This window comes from Equus caballus, chromosome 6 (assembly GCF_041296265.1).
Source record: "Equus caballus isolate H_3958 breed thoroughbred chromosome 6, TB-T2T, whole genome shotgun sequence".
Lineage (NCBI taxonomy): Eukaryota > Metazoa > Chordata > Mammalia > Perissodactyla > Equidae > Equus > Equus caballus.
The window spans coordinates 50,647,164-50,671,513 of NC_091689.1; the positions used below are offsets into that span (position 1 = coordinate 50,647,164).

Sequence of the window (24,350 nt, forward strand, 5' to 3'; positions counted from 1 at the left end):
CTAGTGACCTAAGAGAGATGGATAAATTGGAAGTCAATAACAAGTGAAAATGTCCTTTTATATGATGGCAAATTCATTTTCAAAAAAATTGTTTTTTTTAATTATTATTATTATTTTTTTTGCTGAGGAAGATTAGCCCCAACCTAAGATCTCTTGAGAATCTTCTTTTTTGCTAGAGGAAGATTAGCCCTGAGATAACTTATGTGTCAATCTTCCTCCACTTTGTATGTGGGTCACTGCCACAGCAGGGCTGACGAGTGGTGTCGGTCTGCACCCAGGATCTGAACCCAGGAACCTGGGCTGCCGAAGCAGAGTGCGCCAAACTTAACTACTACATCACAGGGCTAGCCACAAGAGAAAACTTTTAAGCGAGAAATTAATTACTAAGGGACTGTAACTAAAGGAAATATTTAAGGATCCTCTAAATACGATCCTTTCTCTTATTCAAAGTGAAAACTTAGATATGCGGAAAGAAAGAAGAGCTGAAGAAAACGAATTATGTTGATATATCGAAATATGTATTTGTATTAGAATTCAAGGGGGCACACATTGCATAAGCAGAAAACAAAAGTAGAGGGCAGTTAGATCGTTTTGCTGTTTGAGAAGGGGTAAAAGTACTAATTTGGTAGACTTTAATGAGTAAAGAATGTAAGCTGAAAAATGTAGGGCACAAATAAAAGAATATCTAAAGCATTTAAATTAATAAATACTAAAAGAGGAAAGTGAAAACAAAATTAATTGTGAAAGATAAAACAAAGAAAAAGTAGAGTTTGAAGAAATAGTAGTGTTCACCCTAAATTAAAAAACTACATTATACTTAACAGTTAATTGCTTCTACATATTTGCACAAATAAATCAATAATATTATATTACATAATTTAATAATTCTATTTAATAAAAATAGAATAATATTCAATTTAAATTCCAAGAGTGTTTACATTTAAAATGTTTGTCTTGATGAGACACTCTTTTAACATAAGCATAAAGAAAGATGAAAGTAAAAGGTGAAAAAATACATGGCGCAACACAAACCAGTAGAGAACTGCTATAGTTAATGCACTGTCACAATGGAAGGCAAGAACCATTGTCAGAAATGATGACACATGTTTCATAAGGATAGATTGAGTATCCAAACCATTAGTGATGTGTTTTAAATCCACATGTTCCTAATAATATAAGTTCAACATAGATTTCAAGAAATTGGGAAGTGAAAAGTCATGAATGGAGCTTTAAATCATTTTCTCTCACTGTTTATCAAACAGGTATACCAGTAAGGTAATAAAGATTTAAACCAGATAATTAACCACTATATATATGGACACACACGCACACACATTATACTAATATAGAATACACATATATTTAACTTCACATGGCAATTTTCCAAAAATACACTGTATACTCATATTTCTAAGCACTTTAATATAAAATAAACAGAACTGTGGTGTCATGGCAGGAGCTGCTAGCCAACTTTGGCGCGTGTGCACTTGAAATGTGGGGATTCACATTTAATTTTTAATTCATTAAAAATAAATAAAATTTTAAGATCAGTTTCTTAGTCACACTAGCTATGTTTAAACAGAGATGGAACATTACCAGCTTCACAGAAAATTCTCTAACTAGAGTTAACCAAAAATAGATGTCAATAACCAAAACTTTGAAAACTCCTAACATACAGTTTGAAATTCAGTAACATTTTTCTAAATAACATATGAGCCAAATAATTAATCACAATAAATGTTTACAATTTTTATATGAATTACAGAGAGATCCGTCTTGTGAAATATTGATTGCCTTAACTGCATATCTTACAAAAAAAGAAAAAAGAAAGGCAGAAATGAGAACATGCATCACAAGAAACTAAAAACAGGAAAGCTAAAATTAGAGGAAATTAAGTCCAAATGAAGTACAAGGAAGAAAACAATAAATAGTGACAAATTACCACGGGGAACCCTAGTGGCCTAGTGGTTAAGTTTGGCGCACTCTGCTTCAGTGGCCCAGGTTCGGTTGGTTCCCAGGCGTGGACATACACCACTCTGTGAGTGGCCATGATGTGCTGGGGGCCCACGTACTAAAACATAGAGAAAGATCATCACAGATGTTAGCTCAGGGTGAATCTTCTTCAGCAAAAGAAAAAAACTATCAAGACACAACAAAATTACAGTAGAGAGGATCAACAAGGCCAAAGTTATTCTCATTGCAAACACTTAATAAAATTGATAAAAGACCGTTGAAGAAAAAAGTAGATAAAACATAAATCTTTTATATCTAGATTAAACATGAGAGTATCATTATAACATTAAACACATAATAAAACCATATAATAAATACATTTTAATATCTGTATGAAATAGAAAATACCTAGAAAATGGAAATTATTCATTGCCCTACAACAAACAGAAGCCTGAGTAAAACTAACATGCATTAAAGAAATTGGATTCCTTATATAAACCTTTTTACAAAAATATCTACAAGCTCAGATGGTATCAGTAGTGAATAATAACACTTGAAAATATAACAGTACTCTTACACAAAGTCTTCCACGTAACAGAAAAAGAGAAATGCTTCCCAAAATAGCCTTAACAACAAAATCTGTCAAGTATGTAGCTATAAATGAAAATTCAGTCTAATCCCTTTGGGAACATGAATGAAGAAAAATATGTTAATGTAAATATAACATAAGCACTGATTTTTATAAAAAAGACAATAAAGAATGATCATTGTGGTTTTATTTCTCTTTCTGTGTCTTATAGGTTTGCCTATTCTTGATATTTCATATAAGTGGACTCATAAAACATGCGAGCTTTAAAAAGGTCTGAATGCCACAAATATAATGTTGAGTAAAAAAAGCCAGACACAATATAAAGATGCTTGTACTTTTTGTTATGAATATTATATTCCAATCATTGCTTTTGAAAAAATTTTCATTAATAAAACAAATAATATAATTCATTTTAAGTCTTGTGCAATCATAATATTATTTCCATTTCATGAAATTGAAAGTTATCCAACAGAATCCAAACTCAGGTGTTTCCATTATAAAGCTTATGCTTGCAATTATATATAATTGGAGATCCACAACTTTCTGCTTTGAGGCCAGATGAGTATAGGAAAGCACAGTTATGTTTACCATATGATGATTCTGTTATGCTGTAATGGAAAAATGCATAATTCAGTTGTTATATGGTATGGAGACAATCCATAAAACAATAACATTTTCTGGGTAACTATAATAAAAGTATATTTTGAAAATGGATAATGACATTTTTCATATGACATTTAGTAAGAATTGATTATTAGGAAAACTGAGGAATCCATTTTTTAACATTTATATCAACATTTCATTACTTTTCAACATCTTTCTTCATATCTATAATTCAACTTAAACAAATGTATTACTATTATTGTTCTGAATTTTTCATTTTTTATATTTTCTTCTTCTATATAGCATTATTAAAAACAACTTACTTCATTTTGAAAGTTGAGCCATTTCTTGACATCCACGCATGATCACTGCTGTTACGAAAGACTCCAATCCATGATAGAAGTGATAGGGAATTCAGAAATTTCTACCCCAAAATAAAGAACTTTTACTTAAATAATCACTAAAAAAGCTTTTATTATTTGTTAACCTGCAAATAGTTTATTCTTTCATAGGATCTTTAATTTTCAGAATGAAATGAGAGTGTTAGATTTTAATCAAATGCCAAAGATATAAGTTGAAAAGGATTTTTCATTTTGCCAAAAACTTTCGTCATTGTAGTTTTGCTTAAAATTAACACTGAAACACTTATAATTAGTAATTTCATTTTCTTCTTATAATAATAAGGAAAGTTCCAATTCACGTAATTTAATAGATACAAATGTTGACAAAAGTAACATAGCAAGGCTTTAAATAAGTTTCCAGATACTGTGATATTAATTTCTTCAAATATTGTGATTATATCAATGTTTTTTCTACTATATTTCTCAATTAGAAGAAAGTTGTTGGATTACCATTGGGGAAATAAATGACATAAAAGCCTAAAATTTGGTTTTCTGGGCTCCACATAATTCTGAGCCTCAAATCGATCTGTTTCTATATTTATACAATCTTATTGTCCAGACAAGGTGTCATAGGCTAATTTCTCCTGGCTACTCCCTGCTGAGTACAACTATAAATTCAGGAACTACTGGAAAACAAAATTAAAGAAGAAATCTGAAAGATGAAAAGAGAAAGACAAAATGGATTGAGACCTTGGGATTCAGGAACAACAGAGTGATAGGACATCTTATATCCCGCATCCAACAGAAGGAAGTGACCTAGGCCACTGCTTCCCAGCAGCCAACCCAGCAATAGGAAGCCATTCCTCCACTGTGTTGAAACAAATCCTGTCCAGCAACACTAGGTAAGCCTTAGAAGCGTAATGGATCAGGAAACCCGCTAATAACCAGAAGCCAGAGGAAGTGCTTCTCTTCCCCCACCAAGAGACACCAGGGTGTGTGAGAGAGTGCAGAGGGGTGGAGGTGGGACCAGCAAAGGTAGTAAAGTACTCATGCTGGGAAGTCTTTTTATCCCTGTGGGCATGAGACTCATGTCCCCAGCCAGGGACATTGGATAGAACGGATTTCAAAATTTTGCATTCACATAATTCAGCAATGAAAACTAACAAACTACAGATAAATGCAATAATATGGACGAATTGCAAAAATATCATAGGAGAGTGAAAAGAGAGGAGGAAAAATGCACATTGTGTGATACGATTAACATGAAGTTGAACTAATCGAGGAGATTCTGTGATCGCAAAAGTCAGGGCAGCCGTTAAATAAGGAGAAATGAGAAGTGCTAAGAGTGCACCCCGAGGTGGGGCTGCTGAGGGCTGGAAACTTCTATTTTGAGATTTGATTTGTTATAACATGATTATATTCACCTGTGATCAATCTGTGCAATCATGATATGTTTAATTTCATTGGTGGATGGTAAAATTAAAAGGCAAAATTTATTTTAGAAAAAAACATTTATAGAAACCTGGTTTTCTATGAACAGTAAGAACTGGAAATTATCAAATGTACATTAGTAATATAAAAATATAAATAAAATATCATAAGGTAGAACAAAGGAGTATTGCAGAATTTAAATTAACCTACAATATGTACAAAAATATGGATGAATTCTGCAAATATAATATTGACTGAAATAAGCCTTTAATAAAGTATATGAAACATTTAAAATCTTACCATTTCTTCTTCATTGTCTATATAAAGCAGATTAGAGTTCCTGGAAGCACAGGCCATCAAACTCTCATTCCACGCTTTTTTTTCACTACCAAAGTAATAGCAATTGTTGGAATATGTGATCCACTTCTTCGGATAATGACGACAATTACATGCTGAAGAAATATTATGAATTGTTATGCAAAATAATTTGAATTTTAAAAATGAAAGCTAACTTACATTCTGCATAGGTAGAAACATATATGTACATAGCATATCTATGCACCCTCACAGGCTTGTACATATAAAACAAAGCACACTCATACACACACTTACAGACATGGTCAGCCTCTCATGCTCTAATTTATAAGCTCACATAAAACAAACACACAAACAAAAATATCCACTCTATAAATGCCTTGAAATTCAATGAATGAAACCACTTTTTTAGAATGTTAAAATTATTTATCTCTTATCAAATGAAAATTTGAGCCAATTGGCAACAATGTGTATGATGATTTTAAATGAATACATCTTCATATTGTGGCATAAGAAGGAATACTCTCCTATAATAACTTTTTATGAACATTTATTACCTTATTTTGTAATTCACTTTTCCCCCAAAAATCTATGATTTTTAACCAGCGTAAGACAGAGACAAAATAAAAACTATAGTAATATCAGAACTTTGAAAATCATTATATACCTTTCTGGTTCTTTGCTATCAGGGATGAATCGTTCTGCTCCAGGATTACAGTAGCTAGAAATATTAAAGTAATCATCATAAAAATTAATAGTGATCTAAATAAATCATAATTTTAGTTTCTTTCTTTGAAATTTGTTTTATAATTTAGAATTAGAATAATCTGGAAAAATATAATTACACCAAAAAATAATAAAGTAATAAAGATCGAGGGAAAAATATTTCAAAAACTTTCAGGACCAACTTCACCATCTTTTACAATATTTGGTTTAACTAATCACAAAAATTAAATTATATTTCTCAGTAAGATCGTTCAGTCTCCTAAAATACATCTTTGAGGTGTGAAGTCAAAATATAGGCATATATATTCATGTATAGTACTCTCTAAAATCATTCTGTTATTTATAATTTGACGAATTCAGCATAATCTTTCCACATTCAGTCTAAATTCATTCATTAAAATACGAATTCTATCCCTCAATATTGTGAAATGTATAGAGTCATTGACCATCATTAAGGTGAAAGTTCCCTTACAATCTTTCAAAAATTTACTTACAGGGAAGGAAGAGCATCATTTTTACTACAATATACATCAAGATAAAGCAGATGACTCCCAGGATCAGAGCAATGAGCTTCTCCGGAGGTGATGGAAAATCTGCAGGGAGACAAATAGAAACACTGAGGAAGGAAAGATGGAGATAATTCTTCATACAGTTTACATACAAATGCTAAGGGAATCAGATATTTATACTTGGAACCCAAACCCATATCTACCATTGTAATCTCTCTCTCAGAATATATTCTATTGCATTTTCAGTGAATGTAAGGCTCTACAAGTTGTTGGTCAAACACTACAAATTTTAACAATGCCTAAATAAAATTAGTCCTCAGATTTTATATTAGAATACCATATTCCAATTTCAGTCTCTGATCCTCACAAATGAAAAATATTATTTTCTACTCTTTCCTCACACCTCTGTGCCCCAGCTGCACACCCTAGAACAGTTATATTGTATGTCTACTAAATGTTTTACTTTGCAGCAGTCGTTCTTATCATACCATTGGAGATACTGAGAAGCATTTCCAATGTTTAACTCCACATCAGTGATTTCCTGTTCAGATACTGAAATGGAGCTTAGTGGCCTTACCTTTCATTTGACATCTTCTTGGGTCCTTAACAGAATTCAGTTCTTCGTAGTCTTCTCTTTGGTCATTCATCTCTGCTGCTGAGTAATGACAGGGACTTTGTTCTATGATAACTGATCTTAAGTAGTTAATCAATGGTGTATATAATGACAAGATTGATAGTATAGTTAAATGGGTGGAGTGTGAAGTGAGTAATAGTACTCATTTGCATTTGAACAATGTAAAAGTCTAGTTTCCTTAGAGCTCTATTTATTCACTTTCATTGAGGTATAATTGACATCCAACATAATATTAATTTCAGGTGACTTAAAGCTTTAAATAAGTGTTTTATGATAGAATAGTTTTTAAACGATATTCTATGTTTCACACAATGTTATTGGTTGGAGCAATGAAAAGCAATCAGTTAGTGTGGAATAAAGAAGATGATGGATAATAATGTCCTTATTAATTTAAAGTCAGATTCTACGGACACAATTTAACACTATTGGAATATCTGTTAAAATTAAAATGCCATGTTGGAAGAAAAATGATGCAGCAATTTTTATGACAATTTTTAATTCATTAATGGTTAAAGATTGTGTTCTAAAGTTGAGGAAATAATGGTATTAGCATACACAGTAATTTCCTGCACTAAATTAATTTTATTTAGTGACTCACATTTATTTATTGAAAGGGGATGAGGTGTTACCAATTAAACTTTATTTTGACCATGGAGTTCTGAGAAAATATTAAAATTTCAAAGATATATTTTATAAAGTTTACATTTATAAATTTTAGTCTCCAAAATTGCCCAAAACCTTGTAAATATTAAGAATAAAACAACATATTTTTTAAATATACACATGTAATTGGCAATTGATTTAATGACTAAGATATGAAACTATAAAAGATCGATAAAAGTGTAGATGATTTATGGAAGCACACTGTTGGTGCAAGCTTCCAGAAGGATCTTATGGCTGTGAAATCAGAGGGTAGCTTCAATTGTGTAAGCAATTGTGATTAATCAGAGAATTTAATTTAATAATTCAGACAAGGGGCTCGTTAGTCAGTAAGATCTGGAATCAATTCTGGTTTGGAAACTTACAACATGTGACCTATAAAAAGTTACTTAGTTTCTAGCAACTTCATTTACTAACCTAAAATGGGAACAAAAATATATACGATGTAATGCATGCAAAACACTTAATACTCAATCTGGCCTTTATAAGCTCTCAATAACGTGCTAGTTATTTTAATTATTATTTTAACACAGTTGTCTATTATTTGTGAACCTTATCAGTTAGACAGTCTAACTTAATTCTTTAGACAGGATTCTCTTTATCAGTGTGGTATACCTTTTTCTGCAATGTTTTGTTCAAACATTTGATAGTTTACACTTAAGTTTAAATTAGCATACTATGGAAATTAGCTCACTGTGATTTTTACTAAAAGTCAAACTACTATATTTAATCTATTACCAAAAGTCAAACTACTGTATTTAATCTAAGTAAATGTACCGATGGGTTACATTTCACCTTCACGATTGGATGAATGCATTTTAAGAATCTATTTTTAAAGCCTGGGCTAAATATAAAAAAATGTATAAAATAATATCTATACTGATTACAAAATCCAAAATTAACGGTTCAGTGTCATGATCCTTAGGAGATTTCACTTTAAATTAATTGATTTACAAATCCAAATATGCATGTGTATACGCACTTGACTAATCATTCACAGGCAAGAATTTCGATATTTAAGAAATCCTCCAACTTATTTCATGTTTTTATGTTTGTTTTTTATCCTTAATTATTCAAATAAAGACACTAATGTTCTTTTGGATTTGATTATATATGAACTTTTGCATCATCTCTAGCATTGGTAATCCCCCACTAATTGAGTTGAGCTAGTAGAGAGACAGGAGAGTAGCATCACATACCTTCTGTTGCCCAGAGAGTCGTGTATCCTCTAGTGGGAGGCCAGGTTACTCTTGTAACAAACGATATCTGCGGACTTCATGGACGGCTCTGAGAAGGCTCAGAGTGAAGCAATAGCAGAAAAAGTAGATTTCTCATCAGTGTGTCACTTCAAGTTTGAACAGGAAATTCTTACACGTGGGCTATTTTGAAGACAGTTTATCACCTCACCCACCATCAGAATACCGGAGACTTTGAGTTTGTAATGTGTCATTTAGTTTATACATTGGCCAGTGCCTCTGAGAAATTGTTTCCCTATTCTAAAAGATATCAGGGAGACATACTTGACCGCTTCATGCTATTAACTTGCTTCCTCTCAATCACAAACACTAAAAACTTCGGTTTTGTTGAGAGTATCTTAGAAGTTTAAGTTCTACTTTTAGACAAGGTTGCTAAATTTTGAGATTTCACACTTCTTTTCCTCATACTTTCATATGTCATTTCTATTATAGTGGAAAAAATTCTAAAATCATAATCCCATAAACAATAGATATTTAGTGAAATTTCTCATTAATTATTCTGAAGAATGACTCCATTATCAACTTATGGTAACTCTCACGATGATCAAGTCCCAATTTTTTTTTCTCAGTTCTTCTGCCTTTGTTCTTAAAATTCCTGCATTCAATTTTATTACTCATAAATAAATTATTTAGATGTCTCCTGATAAAAATAAATGTCTCTGGGAAAGAAAAAAACATTAAACAATATTGAACTAAGTCACCATGCCAGAGATTGATTTATGAAATTACTATTCATTATATTATTCATTGACTCATCCTCCATTTGTAACTAATTCTCTATGTTTTTTTTTTTTTTAAAGATTTTATTTTTTTCCCTTTTTCTCCCCAAAGCCCTCCGGTACATAGTTGTATATTCTTCGTTGTGGGTCCTTCTAGTTGTGGCATGTGGGACGCTGCCTCAGCGTGGTTTGGATGAGCAGTGTCATGTCCGCGCCCAGGATTCGAACCAACGAAACACTGGGCCGCCTGCAGCGGAGCGCGCGAACTTAACCGCTCGGCCACGGGGCCAGCCCCACTAATTCTCTATGTTTTAATAGGAATTTTTGTTGTAAACGACAAAAGCCCAAGTCTAACTATGTAGGGGGAAAACAAAGGTAATTTTTGAAAATTTCAGTACCTAAAAAATGGTGATAGCATAAAAAGTAGACTTTTAAAACACAAGTTAAATGACATATGAACATCAAAAGAAATAATTTATTAAATTTAAATGATCTAGTTTGTATAAAATGGAATTATTTTTTATCATTCTTCATTTTGTGTCGAGAACAACGGAAATGTTTAGCTATCATTCCTCAGGAAATTAAACAGTGTTAGAGCATGCACTCTCAACAAGCTGATATCACTGACAAGGGGACAAAAATGGGTTCTGGAGGACAGTGAAAAAAATCTTATTCATTTTATATATAAAGCACAAATATACATAAAGTACATAAAGAGAGGTGTAGTATATTTTTGGTTTTGAATTTTCATGGGGCAGGCTAAGAAAATATGGCTGTAATGGCTCCTTAGTGGGTTGAGGACAATAATGAAAAAAAAGGTTGAAAATACGGTACTAGATGATAAGATGCAAGAGGTAACAGGGCTCAGATCAACCAGGCTTTTTAAGGCTTTAGCTAGGTTTGAACAGATGAATAACATGATCTGATTATATTTTAATAGTGTCAATTTGGCTGCTGAAGTGAAATACAGAATAAGGTCAGAAATAGGGAGACCCTTAAAATAATCCAAGCAAGAGATGATGGTGGCTTAGACCACTGTAAAGAGTGGAAGTGGTGAGAAGTGACTGGATTCTGGCCTATTTTGAAGTTAGTGTTAATAGGACTCTAACATAGAATGTGGTCTGAGAAAGAAGGACAGAAGTCAAGGATGAAGCATGACTTTTGCTTTGACCAATGGGAAGCATTTTGTTTCCATTAAATGAGTTGGGAAAGATTATACATGAGGTAGATGTGGGGCAGAGTGGTCAGACGTTTGTTTTCTGATTGGACATGTCAAGCTTGATTTATCTATTAAACATACAGCTGAAGCTGTTGCATAGGAACTCAGATATCTAAGTCCTGAGTTAAATTTTGAGATTTGGTCTGGAAAGTATAAAATTGGGGTTTTCAGCATATACGTGGTGCTTGAAACTAAGGGACTGATAATATCACCAAGGAAATTCGATGGGAAAAAGAGGAAGTCCAAGGACTGAGCCTTGTTGCACTCAGAGATAAAGAGGGAAAGGTGAATTCAGCAAACAAGACAGAAAGATATACCAAGGAGACAGAAATAAAAACCAAGAATATGTATTGCCTTGGGTGCCAAGTGAAGAAAAGCTTTCCATGAGGCCTGAGTGAACCACTGTGTCTAATGCTGCTGCTACCTTGAGTAAGATGAGAATTTATTAATGGATTTACAAAGTAGGGAATAGTTTGAGTGTTACTAGGGCAAACATCCAATGTGATTGGTTTAAAAAAAAAAACAGGAGAAGAATTTGAAATAGTTTTACCATGATGAGCCAGATGTTTATTAAATGTATGTTTTCTGATGATGATGAATTGTTCTTCTTGTATCTGAGTATCATATGTGTCATCAATCCTGAGTATAATCAGTTCTGGTCTCTTCTAATATTACTTGTCTTCATTTCCCTATCTTTCCATCCCGGAAAATTTATCCTTCATGTCTTAGTATCTTTTCTAGTTTCTACAGTTTCTCTTTTCTTCAATTGTTCTTTCAACTCAATTACTTTCTCCCTAAAGGTTTCTAATCTGGTTCTTCAATCAATCCACTGACTTTTCATTTAAATAATTTTGTTTTAATTTCTAGAATTCCTATTTGTGACTTTTCCAAATTTTTCTGGCTTCCTCCCATCACACAAATCTCAGGCACTAACTTCTTTTTTAATGTGTTCCTTTCTATCTCTTATATTTTATTGATTTTAATATATATAATTTATAATCTATATTCCAGAATTACATCATTTGATATCTCTTTTTTTATTGCATGACTTGAAATTTTGAATTGTGGCTTTCAAATTCTACACAAATTCTACCTGGATTGAGAATGTCTCTAGACATTTTCTATTTACACTTTTTTCTATATACCTTAATTTTATTTTATATGTATAGTTGTATGTTTATATTTTGCCCTCAATCATCACAAAATATCAATCTTCCTGATGGTTTTAAGGAGATTCCTCATCCCTCAAACCTTGCTTATATTTTTATTTCTTATTTCTCTACTTGTTTTTTATGCTGAGTATCTCTGAAGGGGAGGCAAGTTCAGATTTAAACTCTTCAATCATTACATGCTGCTTTTTCTACTTGCTGTTTTATACCAAAGTAGTAGCTGTTGAGATGAAGAGACATTTAACTATACACACAAAAGCCATCATTTTCCCAATATCATTTCAGGAAGTATCACTACTTCTGTTGGAAAGTCTTGTCTTGGATCAATTAATTTCTTGTTTAGACTTATTACCCTGTTCTTTTGGTTGGGGATTTTCTCCTCACAAGTTTGGTGATTCTTACTTGTCTGTTCATATTGATAACTGGGACTTTAAATTTGAGCAGTGTTTTTCCTATCATGAAATAGTATTTCTATTAATTTGTTAACTAATCATTCAGATATGCAAAGAAGCTTACCTCTGGCAATAATTGAAATTGTGGGAAGAACCTTGCCGCTGGACAGGGTATGTAGATATATTCTGACTTCTGGGATTTCCATACCTCCTGCAGGTAGTCATAACTGGTGGTATGCTACTGTCTTAACTACACTTAGCGTAAAATCTGGTATCTCCTATGCCAAAAATCAAACTCTACAGTGCCTTTCTCTCAGAGTCATAATAACAGGGAAAATTTTACTGCTTTTTATTTTTCACAGCTCAACAAAAAGCCACGTAGCCTTGATCATCTTTAAGTAAAATTAAAAAATTTAAGGAAGGTCTTTAATTTCTTGCTCTGACAATGGTCCTAAAGATCCAACTACTATTATTGTCTGCTACCTTTAAGCTGATCTTGTATCTCTTATTTATGTTTTATTTGCTGTACTTGCCATTGAATGATTTAATTTATAATTTAATTTGATTTACTTTTAAACTTAATTTAAATTTTGTGAATCCCATTGCATTTGTTTTATCATGTCAAGTAATTTTGAAAAAACATTTTTGTATTTATTTTATATTTTGTATTTATTTTAAGAGTTGATTATTTTATAAATATTTTTTCCTGTGGTTTCAGTGAATTTACCACTAGAAGTAAAATAGCCACAAAGGCTAAATCTGTTCATCTTCTATTTGTTTTTAAAGGTTGGCACCTGAGCTAACATCTGTTGCCAATCATTTGGTTTATCTCTCTCCCTAAAACCCTCCAGTACATAGTTGTATATTTAAATTGTGGCTCCTTCTAGTTGTGGTGTGTGGGACGCCACCTCAGTGTCTCTTGATGAGCGGTGCCATGTCCACCCCCAGGATCTGAAATAATGAAACCCCAGGCCGCCCAGGTGGAGCATGCAAACTTAACCACTCAGCCACAGGGCCAGCCCCTAAATCTGTTCATCTTGATCCTGTAAAGGAATAATATTTTAAAATTAAAATAATATTTGCTACTTTATATTTTATACTTATATTCAAATAGCCAAAAACTGCCAGTATTATAATATTCTCTTAGCATAGCTATGCCTTTGTCTCTAAAAAGCAGATAGAGGTTCTGTGTGAAAAGGTACATGTGAATATATATATATATACATCTATATAAATTGAGGGTACCAGAGTAAAGTAAATACACTGCATGGAAAGTTATTGAGAAAGCCAACTAAGGAAACACAGTTCTGTCTTGCCAGGAATCGAAAGGAAATAAGAAGCAAATACAGCATTCAAAACCATTATATCATTCGACATAGGTGAGATTTTCCTGCAATAACAATCCCAAAATACTGGAGGCTTCCATCAACAAATATTTATATCTGCAGCAAGAGTGCTTTATTTCTTACTTATGCCATAGGACCCCTCACCCACATCACCCTCACTCCTGGACCAAGTTTTATGGAGAAGCCTGTGTATGGAATATTGCTGGTCCTCGAGTCAGAGAAAAAAAAGCTACAGAAAACCATGAACTTCCTCTTAGTATTTCAGCTCAGAAATGTTCAACTTGAGATCCGCAGAGTGAAGATATATAATCCTCTCACCAGGCACATCAATACACCACAGCCATTAAGTTGAATTTAATGGTTACAGATTCAGCCAGCCTGATTAAATTGACTAGGCACGTGGAATAAATAAAACACTAGAAGTATATAACAATAGTGAAAAAACACATATATAAATATCTCGGAAATAAATATATATAAAAATAATAATATTAATAAATAATTTTATTTACATGTGTGTATATACATATACCTCAGAAATAAATGCTAGCAAGGACTAGACAATTCAAAAACTGTGAAAAGACAATATCAGGAAGACATGGAGGAGTTGTAATGTCAAATCATGTCTCTAGTCTTATTATAAGCATTGGTATTGGTCTCAGTTTAGGAATATGATGAGACGACTTTTCCAGTTACAACAATTGTGAAAGAGGTATGAATATCTTTCTTAGGACACGCATTTCTTATGCCTAAATATTTCGAAATCCAAAAGTAATCATAACAGCGAGTCAGATAAGAATGAAATTGCCAATTCAGAGAAAATGTAGAAGTTATGTCACCAGAAATGACCCACACTCAATACACTATCAGAGTTCCAGACACATAGAGATGAAAGGGAGAAAGAAAATTCATGGATTTTGAATGTACAGGTAAAGTACTTCGAGTAACACCGGTTAAGTTAAGTTGTAAACTTTTTGCATTTCTAACTTTGCAATATAAACAACATATCTAAGAGAAGATAATCTTAGAAGTTTATTTCTGATATATAGGCATACTGTCGAATTTAACTGTATCACGAAGAATTCTCCCAACATGCATGAGCTCATAAATCAAGTAAAGTGGACTATCAGCATTTAAAAAAAGCAGTCACTCAGAAAACATCAAGTCAGGATATTTTCCTTCGTTCAGATATCAAGTCTGCCGTTATATTTGCCCCAGTGATCGCTAGGCTCCGAGAAAATAATTTTGCCTATGATAAACTGTAAGGGCAGGGAATTCTGTTTTATTATGAAGATGAGGATGATGATATGGATGAGAGACTGTTGTTTGTCTCTTGTTGTTGTGGTTGTTATTCTTTTGGTGAAGAAGATTCACTCTGAGCTAAGATCTGTTGCGAATTTTCCTTTTTTTTTTTTTTTTTTGTTCAAGGAGGATGAGCCCTGACCTAACATCTGAGCGCATCTTCCTCTACTTTGTATGTGGATGCCTCCATAGCATGGCTGATGAGCGGAGCTGTCCACACCTGGGATCTGAACCCACGAACCCAGGCCACCAAACTGGAGTGTGCGGAACTTTAACCACTCAGCCACGGTGCCAGCTCAGAGACTAAAGTTTTAATAATTCTTTATGTGCTAATACATATTGGGAGATTTAAAGATAGGTGACATGAGATTTTTTAAGTCCATTTTTTTGTGGTCTGGAAAACACTACATCCACTTCAGAGGACGCAACCTAAATTGAATTTGCCAAAGGAATACTAACTTAATCCAGGCAACACAATCTTTATGGTGAAGAATAAATAGAATGAGAATCTGGCACAGATGAATTTTTTCCTTAATTACTCTTGGTCTTTTATATCATATGTGTTAATTCCAAAATTAAATACTTTTGGCTTTATAATTGGTTTCATCTTTGTGCCCTCTGTTCCTGCCTTCTTTGAGATTGTTTGAATACTTTTTAGAATTCCATTTCTATTAATATATTGGCTTCCAGACTATTCCTGTTTGCATTATAATTTTTATGGTTGTTCTAAAGATTACAGTATATACTCTTAACTTTTCACAGTCTGTGTAAACCGAGTTAATTTCATAGAACTTAAGAAATTTTGTATCATGCAGCTCTATTGACTCTTCAATCCCTTATGATATAGGTGTCATACCTATTGCATGTTACATTACATGTTATTCTCTGGTTGCTTTCAATATTTTCCCTTTCTCTGTTTCAGAAGTTTAGTTATTAGGTACCCCTTCATGATTTAGTTTTTTTTTTTTTTTTGAGTTCATCATAGTTTACATCAATGTGAGATTTCAGTTGTACAGTATTTCTTGACTGTCATCATATAAGTGCTCTCCTTCACCCTCTGTGGCTAACCCCCACCTCCCTTCCCCTGGTAACCACTGAACTGTTTTCTTTGTCCTTGGGTTTGTTCATATTCCACATATGAGTAAAATCTTCTGGTGTTTGTCTTTCTAAGTCTGGCTTTTTTCACTTAGCATAATTCCCTTCAGGTCATTCGATGTTGTCGCAAATGGGATGAATTTGTCTTTTTTATGGCTGAGTAGTGTTCCAATGTATATATTCCTCATCTTCTTTATCAAATCACCAGTGGATGGGCACTTGGATTGTTTCCATGTCTTGGCTATTGTGAACAGTGCTACAATGAACATAGGGGTGCATGTGTTACCATTTGGATTGTTGATTTCAAATTATTTGGGTAGATACCAAGTAGTGGGATAGCTGGGTGTATGGTGGTTCTATTTTTAGTTTTTTTAGAAATCTCCATACTGTTTTCCATAGTGCCTGCACCACTTTGCATTCCTGCCAGTAGTGTATGAGTGTTCCTCTTTCTCCACAGTCTCTCTAACATTTGGTCTTTTTGGTCTTAGTGATTATAGACATTTCAACAGGTGTAAGGTGGTATCTTAGTGTAGATATTTTTAAAGATTTGCACCTGACCAACAACTCTTGCCAATATTCTTTTATTTCCTGCTTTCTCTCCCCAAATCCCCACAGTACATAGTTTTATATTTTAGTTGTGAGTCTGTCTAGTTGTGACACATGGGATGCCATCTCAGTGTGGCCTGATGAGCTGTGCCATGTCCTCACCCAGGATCCAAACGAGCCAAACCCTGGGCAGCCGAAGTGGAGTGTGTGGACTTAACCACTGGGCCACAGGGCCAGCCCCTCTTAGTGTGGTTTTGATTTGTATTTCCCTGATGAGTAGTGATGTTGAACATCCTTTCATGTGTTTATTGGCCATCTGTATATCTTCTTTGGAAAAAATGTTCATATCCTCTGCCCAGTTTTTCATCAGGCTGTTTGTTTCTTTATCGTTCAGTGTATGAGTTCCTTATATATAATGGAGATTAACCCATTTTCAGATATATAATTTGCAAACATTTTCTCCCAATTAATGGGTTATTTCTTTGTTTTGATTCTAGTTTCTTTTGTCTTCCAGAAGCTCTTTAGTCTGATGAACTGCCACTTGTTCATTTTTTCTTTTGTTTCCCTTGTCTTAGAATACATGGTATTCAAAAAGATCCTTTTTAGTTCGATCTCAAAGAGTGCGCTACCTATATTATCTTTCAGGATTTTTATGGTTTCAGGACATATCTTCAAGTCATTGATCCATTTTGAGTTTATTTTTGTGTATGGCATGAGATAGTGATCTACCTTCATTCATTTGCATGTGGCTATCCAGTATTCCCAACACCATTTATTGAAGAGACTGTCTTTTCTCCATTGTATGTTCTTGGACCTTTGTCAAAGATTAGCTGTCTGGAGATGTGTGGTTTTATTTCTGGGCTTTCAGTTCTGTTCCATTCATCTGTCTGCCTGTTTTTGTACCAGTTCCATGCCATTTTAATCACTATGGCTTTGTAGTACATTTTGAAGTCAGGGATTGTGATGCCTCCAGCTTTGTTCTTTTTTCTCACGATTGCCTTAGCCACTTGGGGTCATTGGTTGCCCCATGTGAATTTTAGGATTCTCTGTTCTATTTCCATGAAGAATCTCATTAGGATTCTGATTGGGATTGCATTGAAGCTGTAGATTGCTTTGGGTAGTATGGACATTTTAATTATGTTTCTTGTTTCTATCTCTTTAGGACATGTGCATGGAATCTCTTTCTATCTCTTTGGGGCATTATCAATTTGTTTCAGTAATGTATTATAGTTTTCATTGTGTAAGTCCTTCACCTCCTTGGTTAAATTTATTCCTAGGTACTTTATTCTTTTAGTTGCAATTGTAAATGAAATTGCATACTTGAGTTCTCTTTCTGTAAATTCCTTATTAGAGTGTAGAAAAGCAACTGATTTTTATAAGTTGATTTTGTACCCTGAAACTCTACCATAGGTGTTAATTATTTCTATTAGTTTTCCAGTGTATTTTTTGGAGTTTTTTATATATATATAAGATGATGTCGTCTGCCAACACTAAGAATTTCACTTCTTCACTCCCTATTTGGATTCCTTTTATTCCTTTCTCTTGCCAAATTTCTCTGGCCAAAACTTCCAGTACTATGTTGAATAAGAGTGGTGATAGTGAGCATCCTTGTCATCTTCCTGTTCTCAGGGGGATGGCATTCAGTTTTTGCCAATTGAGTATGATGTTGGCTGTGGGTTTGTCATATATGGCCTTTGTTATGTTGAAGTAATTTCCTTTTATCCCCATTTTGTTAAGAGTTTTTATCATAAATGGCTATTGGATCTTGTTAAATGCACTCTCTGCATCTTTTGAGATGATCATGTGGTATTTATTCCTCAATTTGTTGATGTGGTGTATCACAATGATTGATTTGTGGATGTTGAAGTGTCCCTGTGTCCCTGATATAAATCCTACTTGATCATGATGTATGATCCTCTTTATATATTGCTGAATTTGGGTTGTCAAAATTTTGGTGAGAATATCTGCATCTATGTTCATCAGCGATATTGGCCTGTAGTTTTCCTTTTTTGTGTCGTCCTTGTCAGGCTTGGGTATCACAGTGATTTTGGCCTCGTAGAATGTGTTAGGAAGTGTTCCATCTTCCCTGGTTTTCCTGAATAGCTTGAGAAGGAGAGATATTAAATCCTTTCTGAAAGTTTGGTAGAATTCCCCAGGGAAGCCATCTGGTCCTGGGGTTCTATTCTTTGGGATGGTTTGGATGGCTTTTAGTCTCTTCCCTTGTGATTGGTCTATTCAGATTCTGTTTCTTTTTGATTCAGCTTTGGGAGGTTGTAAGAGTCTAAGAATTTAGCCATTTGCTCTAGATAATCCATTTTGTTGGCATATAATTTTTCTTAGTATTCTCTTATAATCCATTGTATTTCTGTGGTGTCTGTTGTTATTTCTGCTCTTTCATATCTAATTTTGTTTATCTGAGCTTTCTCTCTTTTTTTCTTTGTGAGTCTTGCTAGGAGTTTGTCAATTTTGTTTATCTTCACAAAGAACTAGCTCTTTGTTTCATTGATCCTTTCTAATGTCTTTTTTGTTTCAACAGCATTTATTTCTGCTCTGATTTTTATTATTTCTCTCCTTCTGCTGATTTGGGCTTTGTTTGTTCTTCTTTTTCTAATTTAGTTAGGTGTAATTTGAGATCCCTTATTTCGGATTTTTCTTTTTTTTAAGATGTGCCTGTATTGGGATGAATTTCCCCCTTAATACTGCTTTGCTGCATCCCATATGACTTGGTATGGTATGTTATCATTTTCATTTGTCTCCAGATATTGTTTAATTTGTCCTTTAATTTCTTCAATGATCCATTGTTTGTTCAACAACGTCTTGTTTAGTCTCCACATCTTTGTTCATTTCTCAGCTTTTTTCTTGTAATTAATTTCCAGCTTTATAGCATTAAGGTTAGAAAAGATACTTGTTATTCTTTCAATTTTCTTAAATTTGTTGAAGCTTGCCTTGTTTCCCAACATATAGTCCATCCTAGAGAATGTCCTGTGTGCACTTGATAAGAATGTGTATTCTGCTGTTTTTGGATGGAGTGTTCTATATATGTCTATTAAGTCCAACTGGTTTAGCTTTTAATGTAATTCCACTGTTTCTATGTTGATTTTCTGTCTGGATGATCTAGCCATTGATGTGAGTGGAGTGTTGAGGTCCTCTACTATTATCGTGTTATTTTTAATGTCTTCTTTTAAGTTTGTTAACAGTTGCTTTATGAACCTTGGTGTGCCTGTTTTGGGGGCACAGATATTTATGTCTTATTTCTTCTTGATAGATTGTCCATTTGATGATTATATACTGCCCCTCTTTGTCTCTTTACCTTTCTTATCTTGAAGTTGAGTTTGTCTGATATAAGTATTGCAAGACTTGCTTTCATTTTCCATTAGCTTGGAGCGTCATCTACCATCCCTTCACTCTGAGCCTGTGTTTGTCATTGGAGCTAAGATGTTTTTCCTCGAGGCAGCATCTTGTTGGGTCTTGTTCTTTAATCCATTTCACCACTCTGTGTTTTTATTGGAGAATTCAATCTATTTGCATTTAGGGTGATTATTGATTTATGAGGGCTTAATGTTGTCCTTTTATCACTTATCTGGTTTTCCTGCATTTCCTTTGTTTCTTGTTCTGTGTGTTTTGATCTACCCTTTGAATTACATATTTTTTCATGATGTGTTTGTTTGTTTTCTCCGTATTTATTATTTGTGTCTCTGTTCTGCTTTTTTCTTTAGCGATTATCCTCAGGTTTGTATTCAGTATCTCATGTATAAGAAAGTCCATTTTCTGATGGCCTCTTATTTCCTTAGTCTAAATTGATTCAGTCCATTTCTGCCTCCCCTCCTAAGTTGTTTTTCTCATATCTTATTCCATCTTGTGTTGGCATTTTGTGGTTAAAGTGAGAGGATTATCTTTATTTTTGGTGTTTTCCTTGCCTTTAGCTTAGTGCTATACGTGAGTATTTGCTATTCTATTCTGATTCTGTCTACCTATTTATCCCCTTACTCTGTGTTTTGTGACCTCTTTCTCCCCCTTTTTTTTCAGGTATAAGGGCCTTCTTTAGGATTTCTCGTAGCAGGGTCTCATCTCCTCCCACAAACACAACCTGGTTACAACAATTTTTGGAATTATTACCCTGAGTAGAAAACTGAAAACTGGATAAAAAGAACCCCCACAAGAAGGGACAGTCCTGACTGAGGCAGATATTCCTTCTGTAGAGAAAAACAGCCACCTCAAGGAATAGGGGAGTTTCTAAGCCAGCCAGGTGGGAGCCACCCTAATGTACACCCTCCATGGAGGAGTGATATCTGGAGTGGGGGCCAATACTGCTATAAGCATCCTTCAGACTCAGCACGATTGAGACGAGGGTCTTACTATCTGGCTTTGCTGGCTATTAACTGCAGCAAGGACACTTCCAGAAAACCTTGCAGACAAAACCAGAAAAAACCCAGGTCTTAAATGGCCCATGCACAAACTCACCCATCTCAAGAACTTAAAATCACCAGAGAGAAGGCTAACAGTCCTTTGGTGAAAAGACACACCTCGTGGGCTCTGGGTGCTTCTTGGAGAGAGGAGAGTCCTCTCTGCAGACTGAGACATTGGTGGGGTCCATTATTGTGACCTAGTCCTTGTGTGCCAACACAGACCCCTGCAGAAGTCATTGAAATTCTTCCCCTGGGCTGTTATCCCTGGGGTTTCCACACCCACTAGAGCACAGATTTAATCCACTTCAGCCAGGGTGGGCAGCCTGTCCTAGGGACTTTCCCAGCCCAACAGGAAATCCTCAGGTTACTTGTCAGCCTGCATTGACTGTGCCTTGATCCTCTACAGGCAGGAGAGTGTCCTAACTCTGTTGGGAAGGACCTGTGTGAGGACCAGGTGAACTGTGGGGGGCATTGGTGGGGAGGTGGTGGTCTTTGCAGGGGGCATCAGAGTACAATCGAGGGGTTTCGGAAGTGTACATGGACCAGGAATGTGTTGACAGTGTGTGTTGTCCTGTGGGGGGGTGAGGCTTATCAGCAGCAGAAGACCTGTGCTTCACAAATAGCCATAAAAAGGATCAGTCCCATGTTCCACAACCTGAAACAATTGAATGCTACCATGCCTAAGGCCAGCCCCACTCAGCTGCACTCCTAAGAGAACTGACAACAACCTTATGGGCCTGAGGCCTATAGAAACTGTAAGCCCCTGAGCCAAGCAACCAGCTACACTGGGTACCTACACAATTAACAGGAAAACTGCAACAGGAGTGTGCTCTTAGACCTTGTAACCAGTGGTGCTGAAGCTCCCCAAGCCAGATTTACAAACAGCTGGCTAGGAAAGGAGAAACTAGACTCCCTAGGTACCTGCACTAAGACCAACCCTGCCACAGCAGAAGGACACAAGTAGACCACAAAGGAGTCACTCCTGGATCATTTGTACTGGTGATGAGAAGGAAGCGCACTGCTGGGCCTCAAATGGCATCTCTTACAAAAGGCCACTTCTGCAAGTTATGGAGACAGAGCCGACTCACCTAATACTAGAGCTAAGCACAGAGAAAGAGGCATAATGAAGAGACAAAAGAATACATTCCAAGCAAGGGAAAAGGACAAAACCCCAGAAAAATGACTAAATGAAACAGAAAGAAGTGACCTATGTAACAAAGGGTTCAAACAAAAATCTCATAAGGATGCTCACAGATATTGGGAGAAGACTGGTGAACACTGATGAACACAGTGAACTCATCAACACAGCACTGGAAAATATAAAACAGAAGCAATCAGAAATGAAGAATACAATAGTGTAAATGAAAAATTCACTAGAGGGACTCAATAGCAGAGTAGAGGATACAGAAGAATGGATCAGTTAGCTACATGAAAAACTATAAGAAATCATCCAAGCAGAACAGAAAAAAGGAAAAAGAATTAGACAGAATAAGAACAGTCTAAGGGAACTCTGGGACAATATCAAGTGCACTAACAATCCTATTATAGGTGTCCCAGAAGGAGAAGAGACAGACAAAGGGACAGAAAATTTCTTTGAAAACTAATAGATGAAAATTTTCCCAACCTAAGGAAGGAAACAGACATCCAAGTACAGGAAGCACAGAGAGCTCCAAACAAGATAAGCCCAAAGACGCCGACAACAAGACACATTATAATTAAAATGTCCAAAATTAAAGATAAAGAGAGAATACTAAAAGCAGCAAGAGAAAGGCAACAAGTGATATACAAAGGAAATCTCATAAGGCTATCAGTGGCCTTCTCAGACAAAACCCTACAGGTGAGAAGAGAATGGCATGACATATTTAAAGAGTTAAAAGGAAAAACCCTACAGCCAAGAATACTCTTTCCATCAAGGTTGTCATTCAGAATGGAAGGAGAGATAAAGAGCTGCCCAGACAAGCAAAAATTAATGGTGTTTATCACCAAGAAACCAGTTCAGAAAGACATGTTGAAGGGACTTATTTAAGTGGGAAAGCAATGACTATAGATAGAGATAAAAATTATCAACAAAACCCCCGAAAAAAACATGCAATAAAATCTCTGGTAAAGGTTTAAATATAGTAAAGGTAGCAGATCAACCACCTGTGAAGATAATATGAAAGTTAAAAGACATAAGTACTAAAATTACCTATTTCAATGATAAGAGTGTAATGGATAGAGAGACACAAAACAGGACATTAGATATTATTTCAAAAACATAAAATGGGGGAGAAGGGGAGTGAAAAAGTAGAGCTTTTAGAAAGAGCTTAAGTTAAAGAGTCTATCAACTAGGTATAGACTATTATATACATGGAATATTATATACAATCCTCATGATAATCACAAATTAGAAACCAGTAAGAAATCAGAAACAAGTAAGCAAATAAGTAAGAGAAAAGAAATCAAACATATTACTAAAGAAAGCCATCAAATCACAAGAGAAAAAGAAAGGAAGAGAGAAGAACTACTAAAACACCCAGAAAAAAAGTAACAAAATGGCAATAAGTACATATTTATCAGTAGCTATTTTAAATGTCAATGGACTAAATGCTCCAATCAAAAGGCATAGGGCGGCTGAGCGAATAAAAAAACAAAAATCCATAGACATGCTGCATACAAGAGACACATTTCAGACCTAAATGCACTCACAAACTGAAAGTGAATGGATAGAAAAAGATATTCCATGCAAATGGAAAAGAAAAGAAAGCAGGGATAGTAATGCTTATATCAGACAAAATAGACTTTAAAACAAAAACTGTAACAAGAGGCAAAGAAGGACACTACATAATGATAAAGGGAACAATCCAACAAGAAGATATAACATTTGTTAATATCTATGCACCCACTATAGGAGCACCTAAATATATAAAGCAATTATTAACAGACTTACAAGGAGAAATAGACAGTAACACAATAATAGTAGGGAACTTTAACACTCCACTTACACCAATGGAAAGATCATCCAAACAGAAGATCAATAAAAAAGCACTGGCCTACCCTATGATCTACCATATGATCCAGCTATCCCACTGCTGGGTATTTATCCAAAGAACTTGAAAACACAAATGCATAAAGATACATGCACCCGTATGTTCATTGC

General features: G+C 34.5%; 2 protein-coding genes across 2 annotated transcripts in view; both read right to left on the reverse strand.

Annotated features, from left to right (window-relative positions):
• Nucleotides 1–24,350, reverse strand: part of LOC100062823 (NKG2-A/NKG2-B type II integral membrane protein) — a 100,304-nt gene that overhangs the window by 17,052 nt on the left and 58,902 nt on the right. The window lies entirely within an intron of this gene.
• The window catches only part of LOC100062789 (NKG2-A/NKG2-B type II integral membrane protein-like), a 30,002-nt gene continuing 8,547 nt past the window's right edge, over nt 2,896–24,350 (reverse strand). Inside the window, exons 5-6 of the mRNA XM_070269880.1 lie at nt 3,469–3,569; nt 2,896–3,150 (exon numbers count right to left, since the gene is read on the reverse strand). Of these exons, the coding sequence (XP_070125981.1) occupies nt 3,024–3,150; nt 3,469–3,569 (228 nt within the window). The 3' untranslated portion in view covers nt 2,896–3,023. The remainder of the gene's footprint in view (nt 3,151–3,468; nt 3,570–24,350) is intronic.